General features: G+C 39.0%; 1 protein-coding gene across 1 annotated transcript in view; it reads right to left on the bottom strand.

The window, feature by feature from the left end:
- Positions 1-1,363: 1,363 nt before the first annotated feature.
- Positions 1,364-24,566, bottom strand: part of fndc1 (fibronectin type III domain containing 1) — a 47,032-nt gene continuing 23,829 nt past the window's right edge. Inside the window, exons 11-22 of the mRNA XM_059355755.1 lie at positions 24,349-24,464; positions 23,495-23,606; positions 23,006-23,335; positions 21,546-21,620; positions 20,352-20,516; positions 15,732-15,968; positions 10,493-10,601; positions 7,117-7,196; positions 6,798-6,827; positions 5,229-5,390; positions 4,992-5,114; positions 1,364-2,157 (exon numbers count right to left, since the gene is read on the bottom strand). Coding sequence (XP_059211738.1) covers positions 2,042-2,157; positions 4,992-5,114; positions 5,229-5,390; positions 6,798-6,827; positions 7,117-7,196; positions 10,493-10,601; positions 15,732-15,968; positions 20,352-20,516; positions 21,546-21,620; positions 23,006-23,335; positions 23,495-23,606; positions 24,349-24,464 — 1,655 coding nt within the window. The 3' untranslated portion in view covers positions 1,364-2,041. The remainder of the gene's footprint in view (positions 2,158-4,991; positions 5,115-5,228; positions 5,391-6,797; positions 6,828-7,116; positions 7,197-10,492; positions 10,602-15,731; positions 15,969-20,351; positions 20,517-21,545; positions 21,621-23,005; positions 23,336-23,494; positions 23,607-24,348; positions 24,465-24,566) is intronic.

Raw genomic sequence — 24,566 nt, forward strand, 5'->3', positions numbered from 1 at the left:
GTGAATCCTCACTTTTCGTCAGGTAATTGGATTAACACTCGAATGATCCAGAATATACCAATGGTAATTGGTTCTTCAAATGTGTATGGTACGCCTTTCCAAATCTAACACAGCAGATGTAGGTACTGTTTCAAGCAGTGGTGGAGGAAGTATTCAGTATGATAGAATGATGAAAAAATACTCCCTTTTCCCCCTATAATTCAGAAAAAGTTACAAAATATAAGCAACCTATGTTCTTAAAATATCAAAAGTTGTGGAGTCATGTAACTACTATAGATTTAGTCAAGTACTGTAGCCTGTTTAATTGCAAATAGGACAGACAAACTTTTCCAGTACCTATATTTTCATAGTAACTTCCATTGCAGATTAAGACTTTTACGCACAAAACATATGCTGAATTTATAAAATATGATACACTGTTACAGAATATATAACCTATGAATAAAATCATTAAAATGGGCTTTTACTACGATCAACTACAACAGCAAAATGCATTTTGCACATTAATTCATCAATAAAGTAACCCAGTAAGATGATACTTAATACTATAACACTCAGCAGCCAATTAAGTACTTTTATTTTTGATACTTTAAGCAGATTTTACTGATAATGGTACATACTTTTACTTGAGTAACATTCTAAATTTAGGAGTATTACAGTAATGGAGTATTTTTACAGTGTGGTTACATTAGTAAAAGTACTCATTATGCAGGAAAATACCTCATATGAGTCCAATATTATTATTCATATACTTTCATATACAAAATGCAGTCATTTATTTGTTTTGTTGTTGTATAATTTATTAATTTTTTACTTTTACTTTTCTTATTCTATTCTGTTTTGGCTGGCTGCTCATCGTACTCTGTATTACGTGAAAAATAAACTATTCCATTTAATTTAACTACAGTTACCGGTTAAATTTAATAGAGTAGAAAATGCAGTATTTAAGTATGAGTATAAAGCAGCACAAATAGAAATGCTCAAGTACTCACATTTGTAATAAATAGTTGTATTTCAAGCCAGATCTTATTACGGTGCAAAATGCATTACAAATCCAATTAGGATATTTATGGGGCAGTGTGTTAATAATCCACATGTGGTTGTTGGTTCCCTCCACATTTGCTCACAGGTTTAATGCCAATGAACTGGTATTTTCTCTCTTTCCCCCTCACCTGCTTCTGTCCACAATATGTTGTTTTTGACATTTCATCAGACTTTAACAGTTGCTGTTCCAGCTGGCTCAACTGAACTTTCTCTGTTAGTCAAATCTTCCATTAGGTTGATGAAGTAGATCTGGATGTCTGGAAGCTTTTGCTGGAGAAGAATGTGGCAGCGGCAGAATATGATATGATTCATGTTGTTGGATTGCTGTGGTTTCCACAACACCTTTATTCAATCTCCCACAATTCCTGAGCAAATATTTGGTCTTTTATTCTTTGTCTGTATACATACAAAACTTACACAGTAACTTTTAATGAATTCTGGTGAATACCAAAAAAAACAAAAAAAATAACAGTATGATGGTTTAAAAACACAAATAAACAAACAAAAAGTAGCTTTCCGAAGCTGTTACATTATGAAATACAAATCTCACGATTGAAAATTAACAGACCTATACACACCTTAAGTGCCCATTCTTACAGTTTGCTTTGCAGCTTGTGCTTTGGTCCAATGTCACTGGTTTTGACTGTGTGTGTGCATTATTGATGAGATAAATAACACGGGGTGAGGACCTGTCTCTGGGATAGTTGGGGATAGTACAAGGACACTTTCAGACAAGAGTTACACTAAGCAAGAGCACACATGCTTCTTTTTTTCCCTCATATACAGACTGCTCCATATAAAAAAGTGCATTGTAATGATATACATTGAGTTGTTTAAAAAGTACTATATTCTCTTTCTGTGAAGCTGTTATAAATTCGTAGTGGTGTTGTTTCATTGTGGCAGGCAAAAGTCTGTTTTTAAGGGCAGGACCGGTGAAGGGAAGCGCCTGCAGCAGGATGCAGAAGGGTCGCCCTCGGTTACAATGTCTCCTCCTGTGTTACCACTTCCCAGGGATGGGCACGCCGCACTCATACCAACCCACGAACGGATGGGGTGTGCGTCGGCCAATAACGCCAAATGAAACTGGCTCCTGTCTGTAGGCACGATAAAATCCTGCGAAAGAAAGAAAAGATAATGCTGTTTGTAACAAAAAAACAACACGTGTCTGGACCTGGATGCAATAAGGAGTGATCATGCCTGGATGTAATCACTTACAAAAAAGCACTTGTTAGCAATTACTTAGTTATTTCTCTGCTTGACAATTCTACAGTCTTCAAGAGCCTCTTAGCATCTGAAATCACAACAAGTTCTCCAACATAAACGGCAGAAGAGGTCGTGTGTCAGAACCACAAATTACAGCACGTAGACACGTAGCACGGCTCGCGGTACGACGCGTTTTAAAAATGGCACACACGTAGGGTCCGTGGTTGTAAAAAAAGGCTGCCGTTTCTTTGGATTTATGTTGTAAACCACTGACCTAGGTTTAGGACAAAAAAATTCTGGTAAGGCATTATAAAAGACAGTTTAAACACTAAATAAATGTACATAAATCCCGAAGTGAAGTAGTAAGGGTAGGGTAGTAGGGTCACGTGACTGCCGCAATTTACGTGAAAAATGTAAGTTACGTTCAAAAACGTGATCCACGTTACTTACGTAAACAACATAACTTTAGTTAAAAATGGTTTACTTTTGTTTTCACAGGGGACATGAACCCAGACCTCCTGGGTGAAAGTCTAACGTTTGTTCAACCCAATTCACCAGCCCATCCACCAACCCAACGCGAGAATCTGCCCTTTTAAACTTCGCTTGGCTGTCATTTACTACTATGTCAGCAAGATGGTGGCAGATGCATTACAGCGGATGGTGAAATACGGAGAAATAACTTGTTTTTCGCTGCCTGTACACACAAACTGAATTGCAGTTTTGGCGGGAGAACAGGCTGGAAATCATGAGGTTTGTGATGTTCTGTAGTTTTCTTATTCAACACGTCCTATGGAAAAGACAAGTATGCAAAGCCTGATAAATGTTATTCCTCTTGGCCTTACTTTTTGAGTAATGCGCACCCCCCCCTTCAGCCAGTGAATACCCCTGTGGGGTGGACATGGAGGTGGTGCCAAGTTATAAGTATCTAGGTGTATACCTGGATAATAAGTTGGACTGGTCCCTAAACACAGACACTCTATAAAAAGGGGCAGAGCTGCCTCTTTTTCTTAAGGATGCTCAGATCTCTTGACATCTGTAGTAAGATGCTGCAGATGTTTTATCAGTCTGTGGTGGTAGTGTGTTGTTTTATGCTGCAGTCTGCTGGGGAGGCAGCATCAGACACAGAGATGCAAGGCGGTTGGACAGACTGTTCTAAAGAGCTGGTTCTGTGGTTGGAGCCAGGTTGGACACACTGGAGGAGGTGGTGGAGAGATGACCTGTCAAGATGTTTGAGGCCATCTTGAAATACCCAGATCATCCGCTACACAAAACCTTTATGGACCAAAAAACAGCTGTGGACGGCTCCTCTCTCTCTGTTGCAGGACGGAGAGATTCAGAAGATCCTTCACTCCTACAGCCATCAGGCTGTCTCATTCCAACAGAGTTACCAGACTCACTGAATTTCCCCTCAGAGATAGATAAAGTAATTTTTGATTTGATTTTTTGATTTTTGATTAAAACAGTGCTCAGCTTTATAGGTAACCACTTATCAAAAACTACAGTGCTCTTTGAAAACATGTCTGGAAAAGGCTGCCTGCTTGGCCTCCGGTGTTCGCTGCTTTCTCTAGAACTCTTCATCCAAACGGCTTCCCACTCAACACTGTGCTTTCTTGGGTTTCTTGGGTAGTGCCCCCCAGCAGTTCTAGAGTATATGCGCCATCAGCTAGCTATCTGGGGTCAGCATGTGTAATAGTTGGATCATTAGTTGTTGTTTTTTCCCAATCAGATGGGCACAAAAACCTGTGGAGCTTACATTAGCAGAGTACAGCACATTGATCATTAACTAACACTTCTATGATACACTAGCAGCTGAAGGTGTACTGAACTTGTATTTTTGTTTAAGAGTAAAATCATTTTTCCCTAACTAGAAACAGCAGCTGGATCATGCTTGCCAAATACACCAGACTCTTGACAAAAAAAGGAGTTTTACTGTGTCATGAAACACACTTCATTCAAAGTAATCAGAAATAAAATAAAACTCACAAAGGGGTTAGTGAGAGTTAATGATTTTTGGAACAGTAGAATGACTGTTTTGTTAGTTTTATTTAGTCTTTGTCATCCGTGAATGAAGTGTGTTGGGGTAAAACTATAGTTTTTGTCAATGGAGTATGGTGTGGAAGGGGAAAGCTGTTTAGCTGCTGTTTCTGGTTAAACAAAAAGGACTTTACACTTTAGGAAAAAGGTCTCAGTAGAGATCCTCAACTTAATGATGTCAGACACTTATCATAACAATCATTCGCAAAAACAAGCACTTTTTATTGTGCTGAAAAGGTTGCTGTGTAGCACTCTATGTTCTTGTATGTCAAACAGAGAAAGTTTTCATAACACCTCCTTGTGCCTGATGACCTCATTAGGCAATGTTGGTTTGGCAGAAACAACCCACCAACTACCGGTAAATGATGCAGACTGCGGTGGATCACTTTCCCCAAGCATCTCATCCTATTATGTACTGATATGACCTGAAACCCGCAAGTGCTTGGAAGTTATGGCATTAATCTAGAAAGTTAAGGTATAATTAGGAAAATGGTCCACAGTAATGAAAAGCATGTGAGATTTTGTCTAAAACATGCAAAACCCCTGTAGGTCCTTTCACAAGTATTCATTTAAAACTACTCTGCATCTGTATTCTGCAGATAAGATCAATGCAGCTGGTCCATTAAGGAGCCAGAGACTCCAGACTGCATGGAAAAAATTATAATAGGTTAGGTCTAAGTATTAAGGCCACAAGTGTGCAACGTGTTTACCTTGTGCAGAGGGCAGATGATTTGAGAGGTAGGTCGGACCTGTCCTCCCGTCCCTGTAGGAGTCCACAAACTGGCAGTGGTCCTCTCCCTGTCCGAATGTATCTCCTATACTGTAGAAGGGCTCTGTAGAGGAAAAGCATGATTGAATTTTAGTAGGATTTTTTTTGATAATAGTGCTTAGAAAGCACTGATTATAACTGGCCTAAAACAGACAATAATAATGTAACGGTACATTACCTCTTAGACCATCTCCCATGAAGATCTTGTATCGCAGAGAGTTACACAACACCACGCCCACAAACTTCCTGTACCATGTCCGCTTGACGTACTGGCTGCCTTTACAGCTGCTGTGGGCTGAGTTATACTTGAAGGTGAATGGGATCCAGATTGGTTCTCCACCTGAGGAGCAGAGGAGGAGAAGCATCATGTGGTGGTGATGTCATGGAAACCTGTTTTTCTTATGGTTGGATTAGGGCTGGGCAATATGAACCAAAAGTCATATCTCAATATATTTAGGCTGAATATCGATATATGATATATATCTCGATATTTTTTTTATCGCAGAGTGAGAGCAAATGTTCAGTCAAAGTCAAAGCCAAATATGACATGTCACAAGTATTTTTATTGAAACCGTTTATCGAAGTGAACATAAATACTGTATAACAACAGGAGTACCTTTTTTTTAATAAAAGCTCCATAAAGTGCACATTTAAATAAAAAAATATCTCAAATAAAAATAGCCTATGAAATAAAATAGGCCACTCTTTTTCTGAAATAAATATATTTATATGAGAAAAGAAAAATTAACATTACAAAATAACTTAATATGACGAACCCTAGTAAGGGCAGCATTTATATATATAAAGAAAGATCCATATCAAAGTTAAAGATATATCGATATACTTTTTATATCGATATATATCGCCCAGCCCTAGATTGGATATTAAATGGTCCCGTCACGGTGTTTTATACATGCAGCCATGCAAATAAAGGTTATACCTTGTAACCTAAATAATGATTAACATCTCTTCCTAACATACATCAAGTGTGAAAAATTTTATATACTATGAGTGATGCTGCAGCACAAGATGTAATTTCTTTTGGCACTGCTGTAATATCAATAACACCGCTCTTTTCCCTGAGAAAGCCTTTGCCTTTCACTGTTATATGTTCCTCCTAAACTCATCTAAATAGCACTTTGAATGTTCTGTTAACACGCAGCTAATATTAGATAACATTTACGAGGTAGGTTACCTTATGTCAGCCGTGTTTATATATAGTTGAAGGACCAAAAGGTTTCAGTAAGTGCACAAAACTTCTCTAAAATAAATAATCTTTATTGGGAAAAACGGAAATAATGATTCACTCATTCACTCATTCCCATCATGTTCAGTTAGGAAGAAGTTTAAAGCAGTTATTGTTTTAGAAAGCACTGAATATTTTGAAGGGTGAATATCGCTTGATCTGTGGGTCCTTCATGAACCATCCAGACCTCTCAGACTGTCTGTAACAGGCCTGCTCTAAATTAAACATACAAGGCACAAAACTTGCTCCAGGCCCATAGTGGTCATCTCTTTGGCCCTAGTGACGTCTCTCTAGCAGCCATCTAAATACTTTGCCTGTACACAGTAGCAATCAAAGGAGTGCTACAGATGGGAAGTAGTTGCAGGTGAAAATCCACACAGAATCATTCATCCTGTCATGTTGTTAAACAAAACGGCTGCTTCTTCTTTAAAACCTCAGCACAGCTTCTTCGGTAGCTGGTTGACCTTAAATTAGAGCGGTGCAGTCGGCGTATGGACTTACCAGGTGGTCTTTCAATGAGAAGAGGATCGTCTGAAAGAAAGAATGCGATCATTTCACAAGGGAGGAAAAGCACACAGACAGCACTTAGGTTTAATGCATTCACCTGATTTTAGAGAATGAAAGACCCATAATCCACATAATGCAGAGTACATCTGGTCGCCTGCTTTTACTTTTATATTTGAATATCTTGCATCGCAATACAGTAAACATCATTGTGGAAGTACAAAAGAAAAACCGAAAGCCGGTTGAAATTAGGCTTGAACTGCAGTCAATGGGGCGTCTGAAAGTTTATCTTTGCAGGCGTTGACAGGATACACACCTGATTCTGTGACATAGGTAAGAGTTTCGCTGACGGGTCCCAAACCAAACACATTCTTGGCCTGCACTTTGAAGTAGTACCTGAATGAAAACAAACCATGACATAAGGATTTAATGAAAGATTTAGTACTAAAAGTGTCATTCTGCCAGCGTTGTTGTGACTGAGTGAAGGTGAGGAAAATCTTAATGACCATAGCAGATGACTGGGCATGTTTCAGTCAGGCTGATTTAAGAGGAGTCTGTTTTATATTCGTATGAATCCAAAGTGAGCGAAGCACAATAAAATGGCTATTTGGCTCGTGTTAAAGGGAGATGAGGGGGAGGGAGAGTGGAGGGGAGGGCGGTGAGGGGAAAAAGAGACATCTAGACAAGTGGAGATTAGCAGATCGGGGGATAAAGGATAAGAATGAACGACAGAGAAAAGGAGGGATGTGGAAAAAGTAAAGCACAGGGATAAATGTGTGCTGACAGGAAATGGATAAATAGGATGAGGTTGAAAGAGAGAAACTCACAGAGGGCTTTAATATGGCATTCTGTCTCCCGGTGGTGGAGGAATTATTAAATCCTATCATATTAAAAACAACAGCACCAGTGACAACTTTGAGAGTTTGCAAACTTTTCCACTGCAGCTGACGGCTCATATGTTTGTGCAAGTATGTGTTCACCGATGCAGTATTGTGTGCATATGTGCTTCCTTTCGCACTGCAAGGTCACATACAGTAAGTTCATGGTCTGTCAATTCCTGGCCAAAAACTTTCACCACGTACTGCCACGAGGCCTGGATCCAATCACCACAGCCACGTGACAACAGTGACCAAAATATATATCAGCACCAGAGAGAGAGAGAGAGAGGAGAGAGAGAGAGAGAAGACAGCAAGGCAGCTGCAGAGAGATGATGTAATGAAAGAAGAAATTGGAGATGGTTGAAAAAAAAAAGAAAATGTGAGTCAGAATATAAAAACAGAAAAGACCACAAAATGCTGCATTGAGCCAAACGAGCCATTTGAAACCTTCGTTACAAAGAGCTTTCAGCTTCATTCAGAGCATCACTCGTCTTTTCAACAGATATAAAATATATGTGGCAACACACTGTGGGCCAAATTACATGCAAATAAGAGTTCAGCCACAAAAAACTGAGCACTTGTTACTTGTATACACATCTACTGTAGTTATACTCTATGAAGGGTTGCAGCTGGATATTCATATTCTCATACTATGCTCATTTGCTTGTGTACAGTGTGAAGAAAAAAATGCGACCAATGGAAAATCTCACCGTCTTATCTCTCCTTTACTTGTCAGTTTTAATTTTTTTTTATACTTGCTCCCTTTTCAAATAAAATGGTTTCAAGATTAATTATAGTGAAGCATTTGTTAAGCCAAATAAACCCACTGTTTTCATTCCTTGGAGGCTTATGGCAACTGACAATAATAATTTTGGTGTTTTAAAAGGGTTAGTTTGGATTCACCAAAGTTACCAAAAACACAAACTTAAATGATCGAGACAGCAAAAGACCACAAACTCCAGTGTTATGTGAGGTAAAAAATTACTGTTGTGGTCAATGGAGTCTGATACAGCTTCAGTTCACCTCCGTGTCAGCGTGGGTTCTCACCGGGTACTCCGGCTTCCACAGTCCAAAAACATGCACTTAGGTTTAATTGGTGACTCTAAATTGCCCATAGGTGTGAATGAGAGCAACCCCTGTCCAGGGTGTACCCCGCCTCTCGCTCAATGTTAGCTGGGATCGGTTCTAGCCCCCGCGACCCAAGTGCGGATAAGCTGTTAAGGATAATGAATGAATGAATGGTTAAGTACATACAACCCCACTTCAATAAATTGATAATCAATAAATTTGAGCTGTGGGAATTAAATCATTGTCAGAACAGGCATTTCTTTAAAGGTCTGAAGTTCAAACTCTTTGCTTTGGACGAAAGTGTCTGCTAAATTGTAGAATTTTAACAAGGTTAGAGTTTGAAAATCATCCAATGGGATGCGATGTTTAAGTCTCACCCCTTTGTAATTCAGATCATTTATCAGTTTTAAGAGGAGAAAAACTTGTGGATCAGAGTAAATTTGTCCACAAGTGAGTGTAAATACGTATGTGTGTGTGTTAAGGAGCAGCTCAGTAGTTCTGGCAGCCAGAAGGAGCCTGGAGCATGGGAAATACCAACACTGTCACATAAACCATCCCAGGATCAACTGTAACCACGGAAGACGCACTATCATGAATACAAACTGGTTGCCAGGGAGGGAATCCCTCTTTGCAGACTCCTGGAAAACTTTACCCCATGCACGCAGCTCTGCAGTTTGTGTTCAGCAGGTGTTTGGTTTCCTAAGAGCCAAAGATGGGACACCTATCATAACACCTTCAGCAGGTCCGGGCCTCTGGGCAAGAGAGTACTTTTATCCCTCTGAAACAGATGTTCTGTGACATATAAGGTTTTAGCAAATGGTAGAAGAGGATTTATATTATCTTACTTGCATCACACTGACATGTGCCTATTCTGATCCTTTAGTGATCCAATGTGAAATCGAGCAAACACTACATTAGCTAAGAGCACTTTTTCAAGCAAAAGGAGCTTTATGCACAGCTGTAAATGTAACAAAAAATATGTTTTTTATGCAGAAACATTCCCTTCCTCTCTTGGGTCCGCGTGCTAAGAGCTGTTTCCAGGCATTTATTTTGATAACCGTAACTCGTGTCTCATAAGACGGGGTCCTGTGGAAATGCACTAATAACTGAAACAGACCGAGGTGTCCGTATCTGTGTGAAAGTGTCAGATAATATGTGCTCTATTTACGTTCTGCTGAATTTTCCAAGATTTCCGCAGAGTTTTACAGCTTGTCACATGTTGGTGCTGATTCAAATGTGTTTCTTCATTTAGCCAAACAGATTTACATCACCCTGAGGGTTTCCTGATTTCTTATACAAGCGTTAGTGTCAGTGTCCAACTCACTCTCTGCCCTGATCAGTGTCAGCCAGGGTCGATATCACTATTGGAAGCATATTCCCACATAAACATGAATTAACATCAGCAGAGACATTTATATATACACGCATGAACTCATACACAAATATCCAGACATGATGCATGTCCTGTGCATTATGTGATGACGGCATAATGATATAAACACTCAGTCACAGCACCCGAGGCAACAACCTCATCATAAACATTACATGCAGGCCAAGGTACGGAGGCAGATCATTGTTTGTAAGTTCAGGTTTCTGTTTTTCTTATTACTCCCATATGTGAGATGATAATGTGAATCACTGGACCTGGAATATTTGCATGTGCTCACACCAACCTGTGGATAACAGTGTGTATTGTGTGCAAGCATACAAAATGATATAAACACACACCAGATGGTCAAATGTTACCTAGAGTTGGGTTTGAGATTCTCCACAGGCAGGTGTGTCCCGCTGGAGGATTTAGAGGACCATCTGTTGTTGAGGACGTCGTCGTATGAAGCACTGTAGACCATGTAGCCTGCAGGGGACAGTGCAGAATATAAGGACAGTGCTCAGTAGGTGTTAGAAAAAAAAGATTAACTGTCAGACATTGTCAATACACTGTAAAAAAATGATAAACAATAGCTACTCAATAAAAATGAGGCAACAGATTGCACTCAATATTATTCATTAAATCTAACTACGTTACAAGTTCAGTTAATAACAACTTAACAGGAAGTGTTAAGTGTCAATTAAAAACGGACTAATTCTATTGTGTTGGATTCATTAAAAATTCTCTTGATTTAGAATTACATACACATAAAGATTATATTTAATGTGATCAAAATAAGTAGATTCTATCTCAAACATTTTTATATTAAAGTTACTTAAACAACTGCCTCAAAATCAAGGACTCATTTATATTAAATACATTTTATCAAATATATTAAGTAAAATGAAATTACTACAGAATAATTTATTACAGTGTATTATATCAAGTTTTATGTGAATCCATAAACCATAAACTGAGGTTCCATTCAGTTCAGTAGGCTCTATTGTTTATGATCTTTGACATTTGTCACCAAAGCACAATTATAATTACAAAATACAGCAAATTAAATTAACAAAAAGTAAAACAGAATAACAATATTATATAATAGGATAAAATAAATAGTGAAATAGGTAAATACAATAATATATATGCATGTAGTAATGATGATAGTGGCGATAATTAGTATGGCACAAGTACATTATACTGGTTGCCTCTTTTGTTGTGGCAGGAAGTGACATATTTAGCACCAGGTGATTTTTCTCTTCCTGTTAGACTTGGGGCAAATCCTCACTAAGATTTCTGTAGTTTTGACTTAGTTTTGAAAGTGTAATTTTGTTTCAACAGCTGCTTCGTCAGTTCTCTCGGGGCAGCCAGGTCTGTCTTGGTTTGACCTTTTTTTCCAGACTGTGGTCACTCAGTCTGTGCTTTGTTAAGGTCTTCTTCAGGTTATGATTAGTTATTGTTGTCAGCTAGTCTGCCACAGTAAACTGTCTGTTTTCAAAATATGCTTCTAGTTTCTGTTGGGAGTGTGTATCTGTTGTATTTTGTTTTATCTTTAGTTATGATTTGATCTTATCTTCGGAGTGATGGTGTAAGTGCTCTGAGGCTGGCTGAGGTTTGTGATGTCAAAAGGTGACGGATCAGTCGGCTGAGGGCATGCAAGGGCTTAACAATGGAATTTGACAGATCTTACAACCCCGATTCCTAAAGAGCTGAAAATGCAAACAAAACTGAATGGGATGATTTGCAAATAATTTGTGATATGTATGCAATTATTAACTGTACAAAGCCTGTATATTTTATATTTAAAGCGACAAACTTTTGTTCATTCACACTGCGTCCCAACCTTTCTAGAATCCGGGCTGTAGAAGTACAGAATGATGGTCTGATTCAGTCCTGCATGCAGAGTTTGGGGCGTACAAGTGCACCCAATGAACACCTGATTTCCTTAATTTCTAGTACTGTTTACTGTAAGCCTCCAAAACTGCAGCTCCAGTTACACTGTGCATGTGTTATACCCAATGATATAACACCATTTGACCCTCTGACTTCTCTTTTTACCCTCCTTGGTACCAAGACAATACTTTTGCAGAACTCTGCATGCATGGTTTCAACATCAAAGGAAAACTGATATTTTGGGACTTAAACACCTTTTTACTTAGAAAAGTCAATACCTCTCACCTATGGCCCTCACATGTCTAAAAGGTAGACATGAAGCTAGCACTAGCAGGCAGTTAGCTTAGCTTAGCATAACATCTGGAAGCAGGTGAAACGGTGAGACAGCTCAGTCCAAAGGTAACAAACCCACTTGCCAGCTTTTTTGCTTTATCAACCATGGACTTGCATGAATATTTATAAAGTATCAACATTTATTTTATACTTTTCTATGAGTAGGTGGTCCCCATATAATTTTAACTGAAGAGAGACCGCAGCCCTGGCATTCTCTGACTGTCCTCCAACCTGCCCGTCTGTTTTCTTCTTCTCAGTCACGCAGACTAATCCTTAGAATCCGGTAAGCAACCTTGGGTCACGAGGCTCTCGATCACTCACTTTAAAAACTATGGAGAGCAGCTCTGCCGCACATCAAACTACCAACTGTTTCTATTGGACTTTTAAGTCTGAGTTTCTGTTTTTGCTGGAGCGTCACCAGCACAGCTGGCTGCTGACAGGGGAGAAGGGAAATACTAGCTACTTTGTTTTTCTTCTTTTGGTTTTTCATTCCTTCTCAATTCTACATTGTTAAACTGAGGTTTGATAGAGTATTATGTAGACTCTTGCCCACTCTATCTTTTCCTGCTCTAGGTATAAATATTTTAAATGTTTCACTAATATTACTCAGTGGATAATATGTATGTTTTGCTGAAAAACCTTTAAGCAAAAGTCCCTCTATGCATCAAAGTAAATGGAACCAGAAGTTGGGTTCAGATAAAAATTCATGCGGATGTCCCTCATCTCTTGAGTCCAACAGCTGTTTCCATCCACTTGCTTTGAAAGCCATGACCCATAACTCGTAATACATAGTTGTGCAAACACGCCGTAATAACTAAAACAGCACCTTGTGATTGTATCCACATGTGTGAACTGTACCTGCATATGTGTGTGAATCACATAATGTCCTCTGCATTTACAGTGTATGTCTTTCCAGTACGACAACACGCTTCAAGAAGTTCACATAAAAGGTTAATATGGCTAAAAGTTCACAGAGGTTCAGCCAACTTATCTTTGACATATCACAAAATGGCAAAGAATCAGTACATCTTCAAAGAAATGAGTTTCTGGAATGCACCATGTTTTGTTAGATAAGGCAAATTCACAGCAAATGGAAGAACAGTGATTCGGTCCAGACAAATTAAGTGCAAAAATGCATCAAAGTAAGTGTCAAGATAGTGTGTGAGCAGGGAGTAAACGATGGAAAATAGAGGGGAAGAAAACACTAGCTACAGTGCAGACCAACTATCTGTTTTACACATCAGCCCTCAGCAAGACCAGGAGCTTGTGTTTCCCTGCCAAAGCAAACGTAGAGCCTCTCTAGCTGGCCAGACGGCTACCTCTGATAGTCCACCATACAGTACGCTGTTATCTGCACTCCCTGTGTTTCCTCTGTGTCACTTTCCAGGTCATAGGATTTTTGGTTTTCCCTGAGCATGAGCCGAGGAGCCCCATTCCATGTGTTCAACACAGTCTGTTTTTTTCATGATTTATTCACAATAAACTGCTGGAGTGAGTTCTTAAAAACCTGAGTCAGGAGTCATGCTGGTTAAACGCATATCCTAAACCACAACAGATGACACAGAGAGAAAAAATTAACAGCAGACAAAAACAGAACAAAATATGACAGATATGTGAGGACTGTAACATTTCTCCTGCTGAACCGGGGTACCTAGCATGCTCGCCATTCTCCCCGCCAGTATTCTTCCTGCCCCCGGGCCTGAAAACATCTTCCTCCCTGCTGTGTGTAAACAAAGAGCAGTCCTGGCTCACTGAGTTTACCATTTAGTTCTCACTTTTTAATTGCAGCGTCTGTTTTCTTACTACCGATTGATTACAACCATGTTTTACAAATGTGCGCTGAAATGTGATGACAAATTGAAAGGGTTTTCTGTCTTTTCTTTTGTTTGAAATGGTGGCGATGGGGAAATTGGTGTATGTGTTTATCTCAAAGTGCACAACTCTTAATGTTTGACGCACTAATTTGTATTTTCTTTGCCAGTTTTTCTAGAAATTTGACTGTTAACAGTTTGAACCAAAAAATGTGTAGCTTCTCTGGATAATGCTTATGTAGGAGGTGCTATCCGTCAGAGAAATTATTTCATTTTTTGTTTTAACCCTCCTCTTATGTTGAGGGTCAAATTGACCCATTTCAAGTTTGAAAATCTAAAAAAATAAATAGTTAAAAGTATTTTTTCATAAAAATATATTTTTTTTAAATGTAAAAAAAAAAATCAATGTCATGTAAAACCATTGTATTTTATGTGTAGGTCTTTGTACATAATGTACATAAAAAAGTATTAACATTCTTTTTTCTAAAACGAGTGAATTATCCTCATTCAACCATGATCTTATACCTTGATTGTTTCCTGTAAGTCGCTTTGGATAAAAGCGTGACTAAATGTAAATGTAATGATATATATATACTTATTACTATATATATATATATATATATATATATATATATATATAGATTGAAAGGGTTAGTAATGGAGTTATTAATGAAATATAAACCATGTTTTTGGGAATTATTTGTTTCTGACACTTTTGGAAAATTAAACATGCCGAGTTATTGCTTTTCCTGAAAAAACGAACGTAACAGGAGGGTTATATCAATTTAATCATTACAGTTTTGACCAGATAAATGCACAAGTCAAAACAAACAAAAATAAACGGTTTGTCCATTCTTCTTACTTGTATTTTAAAACCAAATATGACCTGACAAGTAGTTTTATTGAAACCGTTTATTTAAGTGAACATAAATACTGTTTAACAACAGGAGTACCTTTTTTTTTTTTTTTTTTTTTTTAATCAAACCTCCATAAAGTGCACATTTAAAAAAAAAATATCTTAAATAAAAATAGCCTTTAAAATTGAATAGGCCAATATTTTTCTAAAATAAATATATTTATATGAGAAAAGAATAACGAACATTACAAAATAATTAAATATGACAAACCCCAGTAAGGGCAGCATTTATATATAAAGCAGCTTTCCTGCAGCAAGGATCATAGCGCAAATTTGAACTATATCGATATATGCGATATGGTCTAATTCCATATCACATTTGAAAATGTATTGATATATTTTATATTGATATATCGCCCAGCCTTACGTAAGGTCACCCCTCTGACTGAAATGCTCTGTTTTGGTGCCTATCTCTTTAAGACCCCCTTCCAGAAAAACTGAGTTGGCTCTGATTGATTTGCGATAAAACACAACTTTGAAGAGTGTGTGCAGATTCTGAATCCCATGTTTTCTCATCCTGGCAGCCCACAAAAAACTGGCTTTGGTCTTATTTGTTGGTTTGTAGACTCTCCAAATACCCAGATGTGTGCATAAGTACTGAAAAAATGAGTGTTTTCATCTTATTTCCCTTTTTAAGTTGTGGGGAAAAAAATTTCCTACCTGACACCATATCGTCCTTCAGCGGGCGGCCCCAGTCCAGGATGATAAATGAGTGGCAGCCCTCCATGGCGACCACGGTGAAGTTATGAGGCTTGTGTTTGGGAGGCAGCTTCTGATTGGCTGTCAGGCTGTCCTTCTCTATCAGGTCTTCTAGGACGTCCACCTGAAGATACTCCAGAGCTTCCGTCAAGGAGCAAGGAGAAGCCGGATCCTTCCGGATGTAGTTCACATAGGGAGCTGATGGCAGGAAAAAGTTATAGAAAGAAGTTATTTATTAATTTCCTATAAATTTATGATGAATGCAATATTTATCTTGCAATATTCTTTAAAAAAACAGATCTTAATGGGACAGATTTTTATATGTAAAACAGAATTTAGGATGGTACTACTCATACTTTTTTAACTTTCTCTGCCCTTTTCAGTCATTTTGAACTAATTTGTGGTTTGCTTGTAGTTATTTTTAATTGGGCGAATCATAGGTTAGCCATGTGGCTCATGTCAACGCCCGCCTTTGTGTCCTCTCCTCCCCTTTTTGTTTGTTTTCAGCAACTCTGAAAATGCCAGCTGGACCTACAGCTGTGAATACTTCAGATATCACACAATTCCTAGTCTGCCTGGGATTTGGAGGGAACCACTGGAGCCTGGAGTCGCTCCTGCCTCCCCAGATGATTGTCCCTCTTTGCAAGAGCCAAGAGTCTAACGTGTCAGTTTCTACACATCAACACACAGTCTGTCACATGCTCCTACTGTGTGTGTACACACAATCATATGGCTTATGGATTCAAACACTGAAATACATGATCTGTCTTCAAGGTGTGCATATTTATGTGTCTGTCTATACACAGGGTGCTTGTAAGGCTGTTTTCAGTACAGAATCCACATGTCCAGGATCAATGCAGGCTCATGCACTCAGAAGATCCAGATGTTTCGCTCTGTTCATGTGTCCTCCTGTCTGTCTTCTTCTGCTTGTTGAAAAGCCAAATCCGAGAACACTGACTAACACTGGCGTGTGTGAGCCAGACGTGGATCAAATGACACTGGGAAACAATATCAGGACAGTTCACATAATGTCGACTCTAATATCAGACTAGCAAGGCATAAATTAGCATTGGAATAGTCCAAACATCCTCTTTTTTTTAGTCCATCTGGCTTTTTCTGTAAGGCAGATTCACACAACTGCTAAGAATTATTAGTTAATACCTTTTGTCCCTTGTCTTGCTGTGGGCTAAATTTATTCAAACAATGATGAATAAAGAGTTGAAGGGGAAGTCTCTGTCAAACTGTTCATGCAAAGCATGTCAGTGGACTGGCAGGCTGCAGAAGTTAAACTTAAAATATATTAAACTAATAAATAGGAAGAGAGGAAGTCTCCACATGGAGCCAACAGCCCTCGCTCTCTGCTGAGATCAGCATCCTTAACTTTTATGATTTCCACCGCTCTTCTGCTCTTGCCTGTTTTTATCTCTGAGAAGAGTAATAGCTTTCAGATGGCTCCATCTGATGCGATCACAAGACACTCATTGTTTACCAAGATAGATGGTGTCCAGAGTAAGTCACGTTATTGTCCCGCTGTTGCTTCTGGAGCAACTGATACAGATACTACTGACACTGCACTGATAAATCTTCCCCTTTAAATTATTTCTCACAAAGATCAATATGACAGTGACAGCGAACAAGTCGCATTTAATCTGTCAGTGAATGATGGCGAGGCCATCGCTCAGCGTTTTATCTACATTGTAAGCTTTGAACTTATAGCAGGCTGGGCTTATTCACATTTACAGTGATAACATTTAATTTCTGACTGGCCAGAATCTGTGCATTATTTTCCATTACATCCATTTTAAAGTCAGTTTACCTGCCATTGGAGGTGCTACACTGTCTGTAAAGTCTTTGGAAGAAGCTTTCACAAGTCTGAAAAATTACTCATGGGTTGTGTAGCTAGAGTTGCATTATGGGACGTGTAGTATCCAGTGTTTTTCCAACTTGGCCCGTCTTACTAGTACTTTTGCTTGACTTTTGAAGAGGATTTAAGCTGATTGTAGGTTGTAAGTACTGATTAAGGTGTTTTTTTTTATTGGCTGTCGGCACAGAGAATCTGTAGGGGCGTTTTTAATTAAATTTTACACTATAACTACAAATGCGGACTGACTATAAACAGAAACCAGAACACTCTCAATACCAGAGTAGTGTTGATCAAGTATGTTTGAGCGGCCTTGCTGAACTGCAGTTAAACAGTTTATGTGGAGAGCAAAAGAGGCGGACTGCATTCTTCGATGAAATGAAATCCCGAACCCATCGGCTATCGCCTGATGAGATTTTAGCTATTTCTTTAGAAGCTCTAACGTAGCGAAACTGAGTACTTGTGCTCCACTTATTCTCCATTCTTGCATCTCAAGTTGCTAATCAGACCGTAAACAATGACTGGCACACGGAAAAGGATGTCTTGGCCCGGATGCCCTTTCATTCTGATATCTGCTGGCTACAGTGGAACCAGGGAAATATACTGCTCTGTTGCCCTAGAGGCTAAAATCCGAGTGACAGCTGATGGGCTTCAAGCTTGTCCTGCTCTTAATAGATTCTCTTTTACTTACTTTTAGATAATAAACTGAATTTATTCCAACTACATTAGGTATTTAACAAGCACCTACTGGTATTCATCTGGAGTAAATGCTGGTACTATTAAAATTTGTAGTTACAGTGTCCTCCCAATTGTTATTTTAACAGCGGAAACATGTCGAAAAATACAATCATTAAACAAAGCACTATTGAAAGGACCTCTGACATTATGTCGTTTTTAGAAGGTTGGAGTCAAATTGATGCTGTTTTTATTTCAGTCGGGAGAATATTGCGGTCTGTTTGTGCAACCAGGATGAGGTGATATGGTATGAGGAGCCAAAGTAAGCACGCAGGAACAGTTAAAAGAACACAGGGGGCCGAAGTTTACTGGGATCAAGTCTGCACACCCTGAACAATGTGTCCTCGGTGAACTTTGTGTTTATGATCCAATAACAGAAAGATGGAACAAGCTTTACTAGACTATTGGAGATACACTTATTACCACAAACCAGCGGTTGAGTTCTTTACTGTTGCTGCAATTAGCTACATTATGGACTAGGACAAAAATAACTTCCGACAATAAAGTCTTATTTTTCCCTTTTGTTTGGTCGATGGTTAGTGTAAAGTCTGCGAGGGTCATATATTTATGAGGTATTGCTGAGAATGCCAAGATAGAGGTCCAAATTTATTACTCCCCAACGAAACAAAACAGAGCTCCCATCAGCCTGTCATTATCTACAGCACAGTGAGCCATCCATCACACTTACTCACGAACAGACACACAAAAACACACATACTACTCAGACGCCAAACATACATGGTCAGTCAGGCTCTTTGACTTTCTGCAGAGATATCTGCTATATATTGTTCTGTCATGAAAAGATAATATGTGTGTTTCACTGGCATTTACAGTCATATGAGCTCAGCAGTAATAAAAAGCTATATTTTTGTGCTTCCTGGGAGAGGATGGTTTCTCATGCATCGTATTCTATAACTGGCATTCCTTTTAAAAAAAGTGATCCATCATGCAACGTGGGAATGTGCTATTAAACTGAAATGAGTTTAAAGCTACATAGTAAGCTCAAAGCTTAACCATCAGAAAGGGATAATACCCTGCTCCTTGGGAGAAGAAACTTACTGTGTAGCTGTCTGAGAGAGTTAAAGTTCCTTTTAAAAGAAATCCATCTTGCATAATGGTAATGTGATATTAAACCTGAAATTTAAGTTTAGAGCAACGACAACAAACATGTGGCTAAACTCTGGAAGTTATAACCCTGTTAACTCCACAATAGGTTTGAAAGATAAGTTTAGTGAAACAAAAATCTCCAAAGTAACACCATTTATCATTTATCAACACAGGAATTAGGAAAATAGGATGATAATGGTCCTTGAACAAATCGTGTGACAAACTCTTCCATCAAGGAAGAGATCCAATTCTTGGCTCAAAATTGTTATATTTCCTCCAATATAATTCTACTCTACATGTGATTTAAAATTGCCAAAAATAAACCGTTCACACTAACCAGTTCCAGTAAAAAACATAAAATTCTGCTCTACTCAGCGCCACAGGGAAGCCATAAATGACTGAGCTGAAACTGACAGTAATGTGACAAAAATTCAGCGAAACTTTGACTGAACTGCAGACTGTTTACACCAAGCAGAGAGGACAAGAGAGGGCTGTAAAGATAGGTTGTCAAGATTTGAATAGTTCAATATGTATCGCATGTGGAGCCCCAAATTTTTCCGATATTGATAACAGCTTGTGGGCTCTTGGAAAATATTTTGTATATAGGTTCCTTTTTATTCCAGTTTTATAAATGATCAGAGAAGTTCAAATCCTTCCTTTTTATGATTTAGATTTATGATATCATAACAAAGTTACACTGCACTTGGTTGCATTGTCTCTATAGAGGTGAAGTGAAAAAGGAGGCCACAGTGAGTAAAATGTGACAGGAGAACAGGAGAAAAAATGCCCTGAAACTACTTGTTGTGCACCATACAGAGGAGGAGGAAAGGGAATTTGTGCGTGGGTAAATATTCATAAACATACACTTGTTCACATACCTGTGAATCGCTTCTTCCCACCGAGGTCAATCTCGGATGACGGGCCGTGGTTGTGGGGTCTGGTGTCTGGCCCTGGAGTTGGGATCTCTGTGGTGGTGGTGGTGGTGGTGGTGGTTGCAGCAGTGGTGGTTGTGGGTGGCAGGGTGGTCTGATCAGAATACTCATCTGGCAACAACACGTGTCAGTTAGGTTTTTTATTGAACCAGATTGATATTATTTACATCCTAACTCAATAACACGCTGCTGTGTTTCATTAATCCTTTGTAATTGGCACCGTGATCTACGGAATAAGAGTGTCAAATTGATATAATTAATTGTGGGCAGATGTGTGAGCTCACTTTGAAATAACCCCTTTTTCCCCGAATACCCAGAGCTGTATTCTTATGTAATGTTTTGCTACCCATATTTTCCATGTGAAGGGGGGGCTTGAAGACAACGACCATTTCACAAGTCTCCAAGGCTGACAAATGTGAAGGGATTCAGTGGGTGAAATCCAATTAGTTCCTTCTGCTTTCATCACTTTTTTTTTGCTCCCTGTGCCGCATCAGTGAGCCTTGGCATTACATCATGGTCCACACACATGCAACCAGCTTAGAGCCATTGCAGGGGAATGCTAAGAAAATATCGTAATGCTCGATGTGTTTTTTCCAACATAACCCCCAAAAGAGAGAAAACACCAAATGCTGCTCACATGCAACAGATTCCTTTAGAGATCCAAACACCTGTAGTGAAATTAGTATAAAGATCATCGACCATCAACCAAACGCTGCAGTTTTCCATTCGGCTAGAGTTTGGCTGAAGCCGGGGTTCATCTATTACATTACAAAGCAGCAATGTTAAGAACAGCAAATACATTGTATTAAATCATAAGCCAGGGCATTCTCTTCGGCTTAGTAATGCAGTTCACATGGTCCAGTTTTTTGGAATAAAAGTGATTAAAAACAGCCCATAATGGAAAATATCCAAAACCCCAGCCATGAACCAAGACCAAGCCAAACAAACGTACAAGAAGAGAAACAAAGTGAAGACCACAGGCAAGGCGAGGAGGAAGAGACAGGAAGAGCTACGAGCAAACAGATCCACTGATGGATAAACAGACAATAAACAAACAACAAACAATGGGAGTACAGTGCAGTGTTGTCCATCCCAGCCCAGTGGCGGTAGGTCGGTCAGAAAGCCAAACTCAGCCAATACCTTTCTTAAGAGCTAAAGCATCAGGCACCATGTTCACTGTAACCATGTGGTCCATTTCCATTCCTGAGGATTCCTCTGTCAGAGAAGCAGAACAAGCTGTAGCATCAGTCTATGTACACATTTCTGAATTGGCACACACACGGACATGAACACCCACACTTCCATATTCACTTAAATACAAACTGCAGGTACAAGCATTTATACATGTTGACACTAATGTAACTCTGGCAAGATTTCAGTCAACTTAAGTGTGATAATTGCGTGAAAATGTGTTGCACAGAAACACAGCCTTCCTTGCCTCTTTTTTTAGTGCTTTTTTTTGCACCTCTATGTAGACTTATGCATGTTTTTGTAGTTCTGTATGTTTTTGGTTTTGTATCTCTTTGTAGTTGTTTTTGAAATATTTTTTGTGACTCTTCACTGTGATTGTGTAGCTTTCTTTTGGTTGTTTTGTGCCTTTGGCCTTTTTTTTTGGTAATTCTGTTTTTGAAGTAATTTGCATCTCTGGGTGGTTGTTCTGGGTCTCCTGGTCTTTTTGTTGTGTCTCTATGTGGTCATTTTGCATTTCTTTGTGGGTGGTACATATCTCATTGAGTCACATTTTAAATCCCTCCATCTGTAAAATCCCTTTCAGGCCCCACTTTCTCTATTTTAGGCTTTACAAGTAAACATCTTTCCAGCTGTCTCAGTTTGTTGGGTGTGTTTGAGATTATTGAGGCTAATAATTTGTTCACTTACAATGCATTTGGGGTTTATAATGGAGCACAAATGACACAAATTACCAATCATTCTTTGTTCACATAGTTCTTTGTGTATACTGGTATAAAAACATACTTTTAACTATTTCAGCTTGATTGCACATATACAAATTTGAACTTATAGACTTTGGTTAGTTTAATTATTTTCAAGTTCCCCACCATGAGTGCTGTAATGGCTATACCAGGCATGCTTTATGTGCAAGTGTGTTTCATTCATTGTCTTTGTGCGATAACACTAATGGCAGTGTGCAACTGACAGCTTGTAGTGTCTTTAAATCAGCAGTACTCTGACCACAGCCATGCCCCAGATGTGGAGACTTGCATGAGGTTCCTGTGGTAACACACACACACACACACACACACACACACACACACACACACACACACACACACAAACTGACCAGATCACACTGTTAAGAGGCACACAGTTGTATAGTTATAGGACTCTGTGGCTGCAGACTGAAACATTCATGGCCTTGGCCAAGATGTATAGGACAAACAATACTACCAAGAGATTTAGTGAAGTCATACTTATTAATGTTCACTATTCTGGCTCCAAAATGCTTCACTGAACTTGAGTTCAGTTATGTGGAAAAGCTTTTTACTCAGTAATGTTGCCAGTTGGGGCACTCAGCCTTTAAAATGCTCTCTGCAGTGCGATATGTTGAATTTTGAGTACTTGTTTCTTTGTCAAAGCCTCACCTTCTGGGTAACAATCCAATATTCCTTCTGGATCCAGAACTGGATACCCGTATTCATCTGTTTTGGAGAAGGTTCCTGGTGGACAAGTTGGGAACGGTACTTCAGTTGTAGACTCATCTATGATCCAGTCAGTGGTGGTGGGTACCGGTGTGGTGGTGGGAGCCATGGTGGTGGTTGTGGTGGTCTTGAGGTGAGGAAGGTCCAAGCCAAGTACAGGTTTCCCTCCAAGCATGAGGACCTTGTCTTTGGGGTTGACCACAGGCTGGCTGTCTCGGCCGTGGCCAAACAGAGCCATACCTTCCTGGTTTACAAGTGGACTGCCCATGTGGTCTGGTGGTTGGTGGAGTGGAGGAGCAAGAAGGAGGGGAAAATAGTATTCATGACTGTCTTGAACAGTTAGCAAATAATGATTTAAGCATTTTGTCATAATGGTCAAGCTATAAATTGTATGTTCTATCATATCAATATCATTTAAATTGATTGAATCACCAAAAATCGTGCGTCCATCCTCTCCCAGCACCACTCTCTTAGGTTTGCCCTGGGAGTCTTGCAGAACTTGTCCATCCTGGTTCATCAGAAGCCCTTGCTCCAAGTCTAATACCTTGGGAGACCAAAATATTTGTTTAATCTATACAGAAAGCTATTTAGATAAAATGTTAAATATTGCCTTGCCCTAAGCCTACTTAATGTGAAATTTCCGTGAGGTCAATCTCCTATTCACCACTTTTTCTTATAAACAGATTCATTCAACTATTACGACGGTAACAAAAAATCTGTGGCCTTTCAAAGACCTTAGTTCAACTTTTTAGATCCTCAGAGGGTTAGATGATAGGGTTGATACCCATAAAAACAGAAAGAGAGCAGAACTGACAGGATTCTCAAGGCACAGGCCAGTTGTATGAGTACCATTGCCATCACAACCGTTGTATCAGTGTAAACTTCAGTATAAACTGGCTTATGGCCAGTTGCAGACTCACTAAGCTGAGGTTCTGCAGTAACAACAATATATGTTTGATTACTTCATGGACAGGTACAGTACATTCCTGGAGTCTTGTTGTCATTCTGAGGTCAACAGTCTCCCAGCAAAGACTACCTTTTGACAGATCGAGGCTAGCTCTCTCCCCCTTGTTTTCAGTCTTTATGCTACGCTAAGCATGAAACTACAGCCATAGTTTCATAATTACCACACATAGAGTGTCAGCAATCTTTTGGTCTTCTGAAGTTTCCCCAAATCTTGAAATCTTTTCTTAAAAGTGATGACAGTACAATGTAAACTCTTTAATTTAACAACAAGCCAGTAACACATGAAAGTAGTCAAGAATAATATTCTTAAACATAGTTACCCATTTGGTTCCATCAGGTCCTGTGATAAACTTTTGACCGACAGCTTTGCTAGTTCCATGAGAGGAAGGGGACTCTTTATCACTTGTTGCTGTCAGGTTGGGTCGTCCATTTTTACCTAACAATTATATGATTTAAGCAATGTCATTTTGTCACTTCATAATTTGCTGATTTCTGTATCATACACATTATGTATCATTTCCTCTTTTTGCTCAAGCAA

The sequence above is a fragment of the Centropristis striata genome, chromosome 18 (assembly GCF_030273125.1).
Source record: "Centropristis striata isolate RG_2023a ecotype Rhode Island chromosome 18, C.striata_1.0, whole genome shotgun sequence".
NCBI classification, from domain to species: Eukaryota; Metazoa; Chordata; class Actinopteri; order Perciformes; family Serranidae; genus Centropristis; species Centropristis striata.